The sequence below is a fragment of the Vicia villosa genome, linkage group LG6 (assembly GCF_029867415.1).
Source record: "Vicia villosa cultivar HV-30 ecotype Madison, WI linkage group LG6, Vvil1.0, whole genome shotgun sequence".
Classification (NCBI taxonomy): domain Eukaryota; kingdom Viridiplantae; phylum Streptophyta; class Magnoliopsida; order Fabales; family Fabaceae; genus Vicia; species Vicia villosa.
The window spans coordinates 141,788,421-141,804,548 of NC_081185.1; the positions used below are offsets into that span (position 1 = coordinate 141,788,421).

At 34.6% G+C, this 16,128-nt stretch overlaps 1 protein-coding gene across 1 annotated transcript; it reads right to left on the reverse strand.

The window, feature by feature from the left end:
* Positions 1-9,357: 9,357 nt before the first annotated feature.
* Positions 9,358-13,015, reverse strand: LOC131612583 (uncharacterized). Its single transcript, XM_058884350.1, has 8 exons — positions 12,814-13,015; positions 12,551-12,718; positions 12,035-12,298; positions 11,906-11,940; positions 11,482-11,577; positions 11,250-11,400; positions 10,507-11,150; positions 9,358-10,393 (listed from the first exon to the last, which is right to left on the reverse strand). The coding sequence occupies exons 1-8, from the start codon at positions 12,938-12,940 to the stop codon at positions 9,647-9,649; spliced, it is 2,232 nt and encodes a 743-aa protein (XP_058740333.1). The 5' UTR covers positions 12,941-13,015; the 3' UTR covers positions 9,358-9,646.
* Positions 13,016-16,128: the final 3,113 nt, after the last annotated feature.

The window sequence follows — 16,128 nt, forward strand, 5'->3', positions numbered from 1 at the left end:
CTAGGGCCAGGCTCGAGTAGTAAATCTCGAGCTCATATTATATAGGGTCTTTTTGGCGCAGCCCTAAAAAGCCCAGAGCTCGCTAGGGCCGACCCATTTAGGGCCGGGTAGCCCATATTGACAACTTTAGTTTCAAGTACTATTCTTGTGACCAAACTATGGTCATGTTGTCTTTCAAAACCCAAATTTGTTAATGAAGTATGAATCACACGTCAACATGAAATGATGAACTCATGGGTGCCTCAAACCGTTGAAGAGTTGTATTATTTCAGAATATTATTGACTATGAAGAAAGGATCCTTAAGTTATGATGACATCAAGAAGCATTTAAACATACAAGTTTCAAAGAAGCATGATTTCCAATGGGTTTTCTTCAAGATGACATTGAGTTTATTAAGGCAATTAAAGAGGCATATAGTTGAGGTTTTGGTTTGTTCTTGTGCAAATTTATTATTACTATGTTGTTTTCAGCTTCAATGAATCGGCTTGAATATGTTTGAAAAAAATTCACCAAAATACTTATTGGATGTAATTCTTTATGAACAAAAAAATTTGTCAAATAGGCAATGTAAATTATATATTCGGTTTTCTTTTCATGCAATTACTAATTTCAACAACATCTATTTTGGACAAGTTTAATGTTGACTTAAAATGCACTATGAAATTCCAACAATTGACATAGTTTTCATACATAATTCTAAGATTTTTCCCTCCCAGATGAAGAGGTTCAACAATTATTACTATGGAAATTGAAAAGCGATGGCAAAAAAAATAGAACAAAGTTAACCGGCGTTTAAGGCAACGTCGTATCTAAAAAAATATGTCTTTGATTTTTTTGACAATAAATTGATATATGATTGAAAGACATATGATCGGATTGCTCAAAATATATATTTCAAAGAGAGAGTGTATGATTGAATTTATTTTGAAAGAAAAAAATAAAAGAGGGTATAATAAAAAAAATAACTATATACAATAATAAAGGCTAGGGTAGTTAATGAGGTACTTCAAACTTTTTGCAAAACCTCTGGTATGAAGATTAATGTCCATAAATCTAAATTTATTTCCTCTAAGACTTTATCTCGAATAAAGATAATCAAATTTGAAGGTATGATTAATTTATGGTAGGGTCACAAATGCAAATTTCTTCTTTATCATTGATAAAATTAATTCTTGTTTAGCCGAATGGAAAGATAGACTTCTTAGTAGGCCTGGAAAGGCGACTCTTGCTAAGTTTGTGCTTAGTTCTATGCCTATTTATACCATGTATAATTTGTAGCTTTTATAAGGCATTTATAGTAAGATTGATTATTGTACTATAAGACAATTCTTATGGGGAGGCAAATCTAGTCACTAGGTTAAATGGGATACCATAACTTAACCTCTACTAGAAGGGGTATTGGCATCAAGAGAGTTAGACTTGTTAACGTTATCATGTTGGATAAACAAGTTTAGGAACATCTTCACAATTCTGACAAGTTATGAGTTCAATTATTATCAGGTAGATATAACTCTGTCTGTAGCCCGGATAATTTGTTATTGGATGATTTGGAAATCACGTAATGAAGAATCCTTCAAAAAGAACAACTGCTCTCTCCTGAATAATGTTAGCCAAATAGCTACACTTTTACACTTTACCAAGTAAAATTTTGGTGGTTTTAATAAGATGTATTCCAATATCTTATTCATAAAGAATGACAAATTGCCCTTGTTCACTCTTTATGCAAAGGAAATGTTTGTGCTGATTGACTTGCTAAATTGGTAATCTCACTTGTTTAAGAATTGAGAGTGTTTTCTATTTATCTCTCTCTTTTAGTTAATATTTGTTTAGCATACTCTATGAGAATTCAATTTTCAATAGCTTAATTTTCCGTTATTTCCTTCTTTTCCTATTGATAAAAAAATATATATTATATATTTGTACTCATATTTATGCAGATGAGCAAATTAAGGGTTATACAAAGAAAATTTCTTTAGCCACCTCCCATCCTTCTTGGCCACCTCTGACAAATTTACGAAAATACCCCTTGTTTCGGAAATTTATTTCCGAAAACGTACTTTTATTGGAAAAAAAGGTGTTTTCGGAAATGAATCTCCGAAAAGTTGAATATTTTAATGAAAAATATTGACTTCGGAGATGCATCTCCGAAATAAGGTTAATTTTCAGAAAATTGGTGAATTCGGAAGTTCATCTCCGAATTCACCCCCCTTGGAGGAATTCGGAAATGAACTTCTGAAATAAGGTCTGGACAGAAGAAAAATAACAAACAAGAACGATTCGCTTTATTTAATCGGATGAAGATTACATCGATCACATTACATAAGATTAAAGTTACATATTGTTAAACACAGGTAGGTGAGGATGAGTCAACATTTTGATAACATCGGCCCCCGATCTTTGAAGTTTCGCGTCCAACTCGATCAGACCCTTCGAAGAAAATCGGTCGAACGTTGTCCACAAAACCGCTAAATCTTCGTCGTTCTTGATCTCAAAAGGTGTGAATTCAATGCATCCCTCGTCGTTAAGCGATGGCGAGCGGTACTCGAGCTTGACAACCTTTCGATTTTCGGGATATTGCAATAGCGTGTGGAGCGACGTTATCAACTCCGCAAACGGCGTGTCGCACGAGAAGCGAAATTGGAACGACATCGGGTAGCCGGTGGTGAAGTAGACGAATGCTAGGTGGGGGTAGGTTTGTGTCATTTGTGTTTCTAGGTGTGAAGAGGATGAAGAAGAGTGTGTTGTATTTATAGACTTATTGGAGTAATAATGGCCCAACAAACCTTATCTTGCACTCAGTGGATGTTTCGGAAATGAACTTCCGAAAATTGGAGGCAGACTAGTATATTTCGGAAGTTCATTTCCGAATTATGTAGAAACAGACATAAATTTTGCATTTTATTGATTGCTTAGTGTTTTGTGTATAAATTGCAAAAGGAATCAAAATAGACAGAAATTAGACAATGATGACATAAAACATACTTATATTATATATGTATTGAATCGGTCCGATTTTACATGGTAAACAACAATACATACAAAAATGGTCATTACAAACAAAAAACGATCCGGAACAAACTAAAATTCACCGAACCAATCGGTGGATCCTAAGTCCAAAATAGGTACGTTGTTCGGCCGCTCTCTATTTTGCTCGCGCTCTTGGCTCATCATTTCTTCAAACTCCGCCATTCTCGAAACGAACGGATCCGGCCAAGTCTCCGCCTCATTTGAACGATGTGCCGTCCATTGACAAGAAGTAGCCGGTATAGGACACCCCGGTTTCAAAAACACTTGGACGAAGTGCCGCGATCGTTGATACCCGATGCATATGATGCGGCTCGACGCGTCCAACGGCGGTCGACTATGAAGTGGAAAGAAAGTCTCACTTAGTCCAAATCTCGTCAAATCGACACACACCATATCATATGCACTTGCTATTAGATGACCCATCTCGGGGAATGACATCCACTTCGAAACCGGAGCGATACCGGTAAGTGATGGAACAAGTGCATCATGGATTTTCGCAAACTTTTCTTGATTTTCATATAGTCGGCCGTATATGTCCCGATACGAAGTCAACTCCGTAATGAGTTCCCGTCGGACTAAAGTGTGATTATTTTCCCCTTTACCAAGCAAACCCGCAACGGCCCGATATCCACAATTGCCTTCGCCTCCAACATCAACGATGTTATCGATATATTTGTGCATAAAAAGTGGCATCTCATCAATGTAGACAATCGGTGATTTTTTTATCGGCGGTGTGCGAGGTGGCTTCGAAATACGGGCTCCTTTGTTACCACTACACTTGGAATTCGGTGTCGGTGAATCTGGGAATGATGCATCAACATGTTCAAATCGTTTTGTTGATGTGTCTTCTTGTGTAACTTTGGATTTTTCGGTGCACCTTTCGTTTTAACCGGTTGAGATGGCAGTTTCAAATCGGTGGTCTCCGGGAATGCAATTTTTCGCAATTGTTCTTTTATGTGCATTTTTCGTGTTGTCATCCGCTTTAGCAAACTTCTCCATTATCACTTCCAACTCGTCAGAGATGGTGATTTTGGAGTCATTTTCTTTCGGCGGGTCAAAATCATCAAAACGAAGTTTCTTCCAATGGTCGGCTACCTCATCCATGCGTACTGGTGAATTCAACTTCTTCTTTTTTGAAAGTATACAAGCACATGGAAGGCCGTATGTATTTCTAATGGTACACCCACATAAAGAACTATCCGGCCCCGTGGTCTCCGACCGCTTCGCTTCATGAAACAAAAAATTCAAACCCGTTTGGGATATGTTGTAAATCAATTGGGAGAATAAAATTTGGCCCTTATACCGGTGTTCCATAACCGTCTTGCTCCGACCGAACGATGTTTGAATTTCATTGTGTTGATTTTCAAGCATTTGGTTCACGGTGTCCCATCCCCGACACAAATCTCCCTTGCTATCACCCAACCACCTCTTGAAGACCGCATGTGCGGATTCAACTCGGTTAGTCGTGGTGCAACCAAGATGTCTAACTCGATTTGTCCAAGCGCACACGACTTTTTCTCTTACTTTGTCAAGAATGGTGGATTCGGAGTATGCATCTAAAATTTCCCTCCATGCCGCCATTATCCTCTCAACCACAACACCGACTTTGATAACTTTACCGTTTTCATCCGGCCTATCTTTTGTCCCAACCGCGGGTTTCAACTTACTTCTCACGTTGCAAGTTATGTGATACCGACAAAGTAACGCGGTCGATGTCGGGAAGACGGTATCAACCGCATTCATCAAAGCATTGTCCCGGTCGGTCACAATGACTTTAGGCATAAAATTTTGATCAACCAACAAAGACTTGCATATTCCCAAAGCCCATGTAGAGTTTTCTTCTTTTTCACACTCCAAAAAAGCAAACCCGATCGAATAAGTCTTGTCCGTCGAGGTGACACCGACGATCTCTAGAAGAGGAAGCCTATACTTGTTTGTCTTGTACGTCGAATCCATGACAAGAACGGTTGGAAATGTGTTGAACAATTTGATACTTTCGGGATGAGTCAAAAAAATATCACGCACCGTAACTTTGTCCTCGGACGTTCGGAAGCTTGACACATATTTGTTATCGCCTAATAGTTTCAAAAGTTGTTGCGTTTCCGACCGAGGGCCCATTTTCAAAACTTTGAGATTGTGTCGTTCATTGTAAACTTGCTTGATATTTGAAACGCTATCCGGTTTTTTACGCTTCAAATCGGCAAGTATGTTGCGAGGCGCCACTTTGACTATCGTTAAATCCGAAATCACATTCTTCTCTTCGCGGGACAAACGATTCGCCATTGGATGTTCGTGTAACTTGGAATCCAAGGCATGATTATGAATTCCACAAATCACGGTTAGACGCCACAAATCATCAACCCTCCGAGTCGCCCGCAACTTAAACGGACACCCGCACTTTCTCGATCCCGTGTCTTCGTGTTTTAGCACCCGGTTTGATTGTGCATAACTCTCACCCCGTTCGCAATTCAAAACAACGAAAGCTTTCCGCCTACTATTTCCATTGTCGGACCTTAAAATTACAATTCCAAATCCAACTTTACTAGCTTCGTTCCGAACCCAATCAATCAAATGCTCGCGACTATCGAAGCTCCGATCATTGGTAAATTGTTGCCGAACATCAACCGCATTGATCATAGCTCGATCGTCGATAACCGAATCGTTTTTAACGTTGACAACTTCCGGAAATACTGCGTCATCGTCTTGCACAATGTTGTCCGGATGCACCATACCTAACATATGCAAAAATTAGCAAAATTGGCCAAAACTGTTTTTTTTAACTGCCAGGGCATATTTCGGAAGTTCATTTCCGAAATTTGTTAGGTAATATATTTCGGAAATGAACTTCCGAACCATCGCAGGTTTCAGCAGAAAATTCATCAATCAATGTAGTGAAATAGGGGATGAAATGGGAGATGTTTACCTCAAATTGTAGCTTTCTATGCTCCCTTTAACGTGATCAACGGTTTGAAACTTGATTTTGAGACGAAAAATGGATGGAGATTGATTGAGTGTTGGAGAGGGTTTGGAGAAGTTTTGGAGAAAAAATGATGAAATAGTGAAGGAGGGAAAATTGTATATGCAGGAATATTTTCGGAAATGAACTTCCGAAATATTCACGGTTTTGAATTTTTTTTGACTTCGGAAATGCATCTCCGAAAACACCACTTTTTTGGTGTTTTCGGAGATTCATTTCCGAAAAGTATGAAAATTCAAAAAAAAAATTAACTTCGGAGATGCATCTCTGAAGCAGGGGTAATTGGGGGATTTCGCTGGGGTGACCCCATAGGGAGATGGGTAAAGAAAAATTCTATACAAATTATGTAAGCTATTAGAAATAAAGAGATGGTTATTTTTCATATGGTTGCGGTGGCACTGGAATTTTTGTATGTGAACACATATTCAGCCGCATTACACCTTAAATTGTTTTAACTGCGGCTTCAAACGAAATTGCAAGTTTATTATCATATGGGATGACACATTAATGTCACATAAATTTTATTTGAAGCTCTTGAAAAATATTGAGAGTATTATGAGTGATGATAAATTTATTTGTAATCAAATATTTGAAAGAAAGGTAATTATCTTTGGTGGTGATTTAAGGAAAATTCTATCAATTATACTAAGAGAAACTAGATCTGATGTTATGCATGCAACAATAAATATGTCATATATTTGAGATTTTTGTAAAATCGTTACTCTGACCAAAAAAAAATACGCAGTTACCAAATGACTCAATATCACCCACATTAGAAAATATTATAAAATTTTTAGAATGGATTTTGGTGATTGGTGATGAAAGTATGTTAGAATCAAATGATGGATATGTTGATATTATTATTCCTCAAGGGTTGTTAATAAGACACATTTTAGTGACCCACTTGAAGCTATTGTTACCAGCACTTGTCCGGATCTACTTTATAACTTAACATATTCTTGTTTTCGGCAAAGTAGAGTTATTTTAGAATCAACTCTCGAGACCGTGGATATAATAAATGATTATATCATGCAACTTATTCTAGGCAACTAATTATATATCAATTACAAATTTCAATAAGCTTTTAATATTATCACCACAATAACCAAAATTTTAATTGTTCTACTTTTACGTTGAAGCCGAAGAAAATGAATATATGAGTAGTGATTTTATTGATCGATCAGAAGTAAATGACAATGATGTTTTTTTAACAATTAACACCATAATTTTTCAGTAGTTTCAAAACTTTATATTGCCAAACTACTCATCAAATTGAAAATTGACATTATGTTGTTGAGAAATTTGGATCGATTTGAAGGGTGATACAATGATAATAGGTTGAGAATTACTAGGATTGCTAATCTTGTCATTGAAGAAAAGATCATTTTAGTTAAAATTATTAGAAACATCATTTACATACAAAAAATGTCTTTGTCTCATTTTCAATCTTCTTGGTCATTCGAGCTTTTCAGAAGAAAATTCTCAATTATTGTCTATTTTTTATAACAATAAACAAATTTTAAGATCAAAAGTTAATTTTAGTCGTGAACAACTAAATGTGACAATTTCAATTGTAACTAAATATTATAGTAATTCATAACAAAAACAAACAAATCTTAAATACAACTATATATATATATATATATATATATATATATATATATATATATATATATATATATATATATATATATATATATATATATATATATATATATATATATATATATATATATATATTGTCTTCAAAAAGTGTTTCACAACATAATCTGAGTAATGTTTAGATAGATGTTACTTATTTATTAGCTTTAGGTATGACTCTAGTTTCAACAATTGTACATGGACACTAACATTTACTTTTTTTTTTTCCCTCAAACAAGTCCATACTTCTATTTACCATCAAGCATAATTTATACCTTATTGTCATGAGTTTTTTTTTTATGCGTCATGCTAACCAAAATCCGGGAGCTTAAAAATTATAAATAAAGAAAATATTTTATATTTAATATATTAAATATATATAATATATATTTTTAAAATTAATTATTTATGTTTTTAATAAATTAAATATACATAATTTTAAAAAAAAAAAATCTTTTTAATCTATAATAACTTATCTTCCTAATCTCTTAATCACTATCTCAAAAACGCTGGTTAACATTTTTTTAGTTCGATAGTGGCCTCTCCATTATTAAATCATATTATCTACCATTAATGACTCCTTTAATAAATGTAGTCGGGAGGTGATATATTTTTTTTGCCAATATTATAAACTGCAAAGTTCTTATTGAAAATTACGCGAAACATTTTTTACTTTTTATGTTTACGTAGGATCATCCGATTATTTTCATAATTGATAATATTTTTGTTTGTTTTAAACAACTACTTCAAATAGATGTAACTCTCTATGTTTAAAATATTATGTTGCTATTCCAATTATACCAATTATAGTTAAGAATATGTAATACATATAATATAATGATTTCCATAGTTTTTAACTACTATAATGGATGTGAGAAAAAAACTAGTATGTATAGTGGATATAAGAATAGGTTACACTAAAAATAAACTTTCTTTTATATTTTGATATATTTGAAAGAGACTTAGGTCGGTGGGGTGAGAGACACACTTACCCTATCTTCCTATCACGTCACTTTTTAATTGGTTTGAGCGTTTCTTCCACGGATACGTCGTCCATATCTTTAATGGCTTTACTTATATTGCACAATCGTGTGTAAAACTTATATTAGATTAACAAATGTTATATAAAAAGTCGTAAGATTTTAATTAATCAATCTCTATTTATATAAAATGATACTACCTCCGTTCCTTTTTATAAGAGACAAGTCACTTTTTAGGTTCATTGAATAATCAATGTATTTAACTTATTTATAGACTAGATACATTGATTATTCAATGAACTTAAAAAATGAATTGTCTCTTATAAAAAGGATTCAATTTTTGTTTATTACCAACTAAAAAAAACAAACAAGAAAAATGTCAAATGAATTGGCGTCCCCTTTAAAGAATAAAGAGGTGATTTATTAGAGGCGCCAACACGACAGTCTTGCCTTCTAAAGTATTAAATGGGAGAACCAATCCAATTGGCTTAAGCTATACACATGAATTTTTTTGTTTGAAACATGAATATTTTGGAAAATAGTAAGAAAAGTTGATTATTTAGATATTTTTGTTGGAAAACATGAAAATAAATGTCAAAAGTTGTGATAAAAGCCAACATATATTTGTACCAATCAAACACAAGATCAAACTATGAACACTTAATGTAAAGCCAAAATCAAGGCTCCATTAAAAGATAAATAAGCTGCATAACAAAGATTAAACAAAATGCTAAAGAAAATAAATACCATATCATGCATTTAAATTCTCAAATGGTAAGAAAATGAAAGAAGATACAAGACACCTTTCTCGTTCAAAATATTTAGTCTAAAAAAGGATTCATGACAATGAACCCTTGAAAAAAGAGATGCTGTCAAATAGAAATAAACGGTAGAACAAGTACTTAAAGACTTGGTCTTCGTAATCTGACACAGTACATCAAGATCACTACTTCTACGGTTTCACTTTTAGCCCAAAGCAGCAAACTGAAAAATTAAGTAGTTCAACTTGATCATATCATCTCAGATGCTTTCTTTTGTAATGTTTTCAGGCACAGATGTGTTAATCAGCTTTACCTCTGAAATTGATGGTTCTATGAAAACAGGGAAATCCATGTTGAAAAATGAATCTTTTGCCGCAAAGGGTCTTCTTGCTGAAGTTGCCATATCAATGCTGGTTGGAGCAACACATAGACCTGGAGTTGACAAACCCTTTAATATTTCCGGGTTTTTAGGATGATTAAAAAGCTCCCTGTGATTTGATAACTCCATACCATTGGATTTATCTTGGAAGCTGACATCAGTCTCCCGAAAAGAAAGAGAATCGTCATTGATCTTTTCCTGTGTCGCGGAATTTATATTCATGAGTCCAACTTGTTTGATCAAACAATCAATTTGATTATCATGATAAACATTTTCCTGGTGATTCACACGAGTGAGTGGACGCAAATCATGATTAGTGCTGTTTTGCATTTCCTGTGAAAGTGATGTATATTCAACATTTTTAAAAGCACCCTTGAGCATTTCAGTAGAGCTTTTGATATTTTGCTCTGCACTACATGCCTTAATTGCAACATCTAATGATTCATCAAAATGACTTGGATGAGGATTTTTCTCGTTATCAATTTTTTTGTTTCCAATTGGCGTGATAGATCTCACTGCTTTGTTTTTCCCTTCACTTGGACTTCTTGCTCCATGTTTTAGCAAGCCATGAAGCACGGCAGAGTGTGGTTGCGCACCCCCACGTGGAGTGCGCACTGAGGATTTCACCTGCATAACATTATGAGAATGTTTCAACAATGTAATTAAGAGATGATCATATAAATTGTAAAAACAAAAAGTCTGAAGATTATATCAAACATAAAAAAGGCAGAAAAGCTCACCCCATCAAAGAAACCAATCTTTGGCGAAGGCAGTCGCAAGCCTGAAGGTTTTGCAAGAGCTGAGGGAGTAACTGCTGCCACAGAAGCAGTCCTAACACTTGGATTGATAATTACAGAGCGCTGAGCCTCATGCCCTTCTATGCTCAAATCACTCTGAGCAATCTGAGAATTTATACTTTTATCTGCATTAGTGTCTGAGAAAACCTTTCTGCTGCAACAACTATCAATGCTGGACCTTGAACTATCGCACATGTACTTAGGCATAGAAGCTGATAAGGATGCCTCCGAAGACCAGGAGCTAGCTGGGGAAACACTAGAAGAAAGCTTGTTGGCAGATATCAAGCTTGAGAGACTAGAATTCACAGATTCAATTTTATTTCTTGAAGCAAAACCTGACGTTGTTTTGACCGGAGGGCGAGATGAGGGAGGCTTTGAATTTCCTGCAATAACTTTTCTTCTTGCAGAAATAATTGGAGACTTACCAATATTATCAGATAAACTGCTACCAGAAGATGTGGAAGATACTGATTTTGCCTTGGTTGATACTGACTGACCAGAAGGTAATTTGGATAATATTGTGGGCTTAGGCTGTGTACCCCGTGAACCTCCAATAACAGATGCATTTGGCATTGAGCTGACTCTATCTGAAGAGGTCAAATAAAAATGAGTTCACTTTTACTATAACTCAGAAAGGGTTATGCCAAAATGAGAACAAAAAAAAAAGGTAAAATGCAAGTTCTAACCACCAATTATATGTTTTGCTCTGTCCTTTTCACTTTTGGCATGCAAACCGCTAAGTGATGCTCTCTTGGCTGAAATTGTGGAACTTGCAATAGGCTTTGCTGGTAACTTCGAGAGTTTTGAAATAGATGATTCCCTCCTTGTAGCAAGAGGCTTTTTTAAAATAAGAATATCATGGTTTAGTATAATTAGAAATGACACTAGTTCTCTTCTGTAGTTTATTTAGTTTCATACCTGTGGAATTTGTGTAAAAGTATTCTTGTTTGTAGCCTTCCCAATTCCTCTCACAACTGGTGTTGTTGGATTCCTAGGGGTTGGTGGGGCCTTTATCTAAAATCAACAGAAAGTTATTGCCGACATGATTTTATTGTTTAGCAAAATGGAAACCCAATTAGGCTACACAATTTCAGTCTATGACAGAACAACTATATATTACTCCAAGTCAAAGTTCCAAAGGTGGAATTATAGCCTAAGTTTTGAAAGATATCCACAGTTGAACAAGCTCACTACGGTAGGATCATAGGACATTGTGTCATATTTTGATCAATGTAACCAATCTCACTCAGTAATAGAAAATATTATTGTTGCAATAAGAAAATGTATGTGCACATGCGAATACGAAAAAAATATTCTAGTCACTAACATTAATGTAAGTTACCTTGTTGCGAGTAACCGCGCTAACTTTTCTGGATGCTGAAAAATAAAACATCAAAGAATCATCAATTGAACTAATTAAAGATAAATCAGCACACAATCTATTTTAAACACAGAGTGAAGAAAGACTCACGAGTTTGTAACCCTGGTAGCGCAGAGACAGATGACACTCTAGTTGCTGCAGTTGCAAGTTTGGACTTACGGCTAGATTTCTGAATTGAAGCTCTAACATCCTCAAACAAATCACCCTCCAAATCAGCACTTTCAAAGGTCAAACTATCACTCCCTAACGTCGAAATGGAGTCACATGATTTGTATACATCCTCTTCAATCCTCGGTAATGTTTCCTTCTCAACACCCTCAATTATACTAGACAACTCATCAAGATCCAGAACCCCTAAACATAAACACCATTCAAATACAAACCAAAATATTAAAAATGAGAAAATAGGATACAGACAAATTTTACCGTCACAACCAATCACCGACCAAATCAAACTTAAATTTTATAATTATTTGATAACATGACAAACTTATTGAACGACAATGTAAATTGTAAAACTATTTTGCATGTAAGTGCATATGGATTAAACTCATTCAAAATCCTAATTCAACAAAAAAAAATTAGAGAGCTTAAATAAAAATATACCAGCACTAGTGAAAAAAGCACTGTCCCAAGCTAAACTCTTGCGCAAATTGCATTTAGGGTTTCTCGTGGTCTTTTTCTCAGAAGTTTGAGGTTCGTCCTCCCACTGTTCAATTTTGGTAGCAGCGTCTTCGAACTTTTTCGAATTCGGAGTGTACCAAGCTTCGTTTTCTGAAAAAGCACAAAGAGAACGAATCTCCGAGTTTCAATTTGAACAAGATTCATCTGATCTCGAAATACGAAGCAAAAAATTAACGAAATGTGACCTGAATTTTGGTGATTGGAAGAAACGGGATCGAGAAGTGAATCATCGGCGGATAGAAAATCGATGATGCTGAGGCGCCGATCGTTGATGTCGTTGTTTCTCAGAGAAGAATCTGAATCGGAGTTCATCGAGGTTAATCGGCGGTGAATGTTGCTGATTCCGCCGTGAGAGTGAGAGCGTTTTCTGTTTCAGAATTTTGAATTTTGGAGTAGCGGCTAGTGAGATTTATGACAACGAAATAAACTTAATTTGAAAATCTAAATAAAAAGAGTGATGTGTAATTTTTTTAATAAAGTATTTTAGTGTAAATTAGTTTTAAACCATTATTCTATAAAATTATAATATTCAGTCATATTATATAATATTTTTAAATTAAGAACATATTATATAATATTTTTAAATTAAAAACATGCATACTTTTTTCATTATTTTACTTTTTATTTTCTTTTTCAATATTTTTTAAATAGCCACTTTATCACATAGAATTTTGTATAAGTTGAAGATTCTTGAAGGTGTAAAAACTTGTGATAAACATAGGCTAAATTAAATTTTATTTATTTTAACGTTATTATTTTTATTTATTTATAGGAAAAGGATATGTTAAAAGTACTACCAGCAAATCAATCAAGTTATCCTAAACAAATAGTCGGAGAGACACATCAAACCGACTATAACAAATTCCAACACGACTTATAAACCGAAAGGAGTCACTCCCAAGTCAAAAATTTGATCATACATAACCCGTCAAACTTGCTCAACATCCGTCCACTAAAAAGAATAATGTTTCTACACGCCCAAATCGTCCAACAAAGGGCTTCGAAGATCCGACCTGAATCAAAGATGAAACTACGCTTGGTATTCCTCCAAAGCTTGCATACGAAGCAATAATAGAACCCGAAAAAAATAGAAAAGTCGACTTGAATCCAATCACAAGTTTTTTGCCTCCAAGAAATCAAAATAGGACATTTACCAAAAAGATGATCCAAATTCTCGTCACACAACGGACACACCATATTATGGGAACCGACCAAGATTCCTTTTATCACCAAATTCATTCTAGTTGGAAGTCTATTCAACAACAATCTCCAACCAAATATTAGGACTTTACTTAGAGCTCTTCCACAATCTACTCAAAGCAAGAGAAATAACATCATTCAAAGACACGGAACGATTGAAACACTTCCAAAGCCAGTCATAATTAGCTTTGACAAAAAAAACCACTACTATTTCTCCACCACACATAACAATTAGAATGGAAACTATTTAGCTGCACCAGCTATAAAATTCATAGCAGTTCGGCCAACATGACGGCAGCCGAAGCAGGCAGATTGTTGTCTCAGAAATTCAGTTGCCATTGCCACTCACTATCCGACTAAAACCCATTGTTCGATATTTTACTGCTGACCGACCCTGCTTGGTGAAATAACAACTCAAACACAGTACAAATGTTGCAAAGCCTAGTCACCGATCACACCAAAAATCAATGAGATCGCCATTTCCAAGCTTGCACACAATTGAAGAAGAAAACTAATTTACATGATTCTCTTCTATAGACGTTCCAACCGCAAAAACGTCTTTCAACCATAAGGTGACTTTGTTCCCCAACAAAGGTACTGAATCACTAAGCTTCATTCTTTTGATATTTTTGTACCTGTAAGAAAGAAGGTAGTCTAAATAGAATTTTCTTCATTCAGTATTCTCCATTTCAACTTGCTTAAAAGGGAAAGATTGAAATTTTCACAATGCTTAATACTGAGTCCCCTCCTCTTTCAAAAAGCAAATTGAATCTCAACAAATCCAATTTATTTTTTTCCACTCTCCCCATAAGAAAACCCTTTGAAGCACAATTATCTCTTTAAAGATGGCTTGCGATGCTTTATAAAAGGGAAAAAAAAATTGCCTGAAACCTCTTGAATTTCTGTCTCTTGCTGAAAGCATACGTCAAAAGCCTCTTTCCTGATAAACTGACCCAAACTCTTCCTTTTGGAAGGACAACCACTCCCTCGTATGTTATAGTATAACATATTCATGATGACACTCGTTTGTTAGCTTCCTTCTAAACTTTTGATTCCAAGTCCTTATTCTCCAAAGATTTAATCTCCTTAATGAGAAATTCATCTGGTGCTCCACCTCCCACCCAAAATATAGTAGCTTTTGCCTAGAGGTTTGAGGCTATATCATCTATTTCTTTCGCCCATAGCCGCTTATTACCCTAAACTAAGCAAGAAAAAAAATTCGTCATAAGCTTATTCCCCCGAAAATCTATTCATCAAGACTGTCAGTTGATTACATCGTTGAGGAATAGAGTAGATCGACTTTGAGGTTTCTCGACAGACAGTCATTGGTGGACTCCTGAGAGGGTAAAAGTTAGACTTACAAGCGTTAATTTCAGGTTTAGTGTTTCTCTTCTACTGGGAATCGAGAGAATTTTGTGGTTGTGTCTCAAAAAAAACATGATACCTCAAACCGATTCCTATTTAGGTGATAATTATGGTTGGAGCTGAAATTTCCTTTTCCATTGGTTTAAAAAATGAGGCCAAGTCTAAAGGGCCTACTGAGGCGAGATTGTTGGAATTGGGGTTGCCTCCAACAATTGGGTCTTTATATATCCAATCCCAATATCCAAAAAGCGCTTATTACATCCAGATCATATTGTGCTAAGAGCGTGCATTGTTGCATTTTTTGTCTTAGGAATTTTCGTCGATTGTTTTATGATTTTGGGATACAAAAGTGTAATGTAAAGGATTCAGATTCTCTTTTTTGAATTGTGTTATTCTATTTAATTCAGTTTCTCTAGAAAAATAAATGGTTTATTTATATTTTTTATTTTAATTCCTTTTTTTGTTTTGTCTTGTATTACGATTATGGAATTTGACCCATTACAACCAACATTTTAGGTGCAAATATGGAGTTTCAAAATTGATTGATGTGTAGCTTGTTGCATGATCGCAAAAAAGAAGGGTTTTCCTATGAAATGAAAAGAGAAGAGAAATATTTTTGTAATAATAAATGGATCACATTTTATTTTTGTTTATTTATTATCCTTCAACAAATTTAGAAATGCGAGTGTTTTCCGTTTAAGAATTTGATATGTTGTTGAGTTTCATTAATTTAAAATCTTTTATTTTTATTTAAATAAGTTTATTTTAATTTTTTAAGTAATGCATTGAATTAAAGATCACTTAAATATTTTATATGTAGGATACATAAAAAAGAAAGGTTGGGAATAAGCCTTAGTCTATACAAGCATACACTCAATGTTAATTTAATTTTGAAAAGATATAGGTTATCATTGTTTTTCATATATGTACTTTTG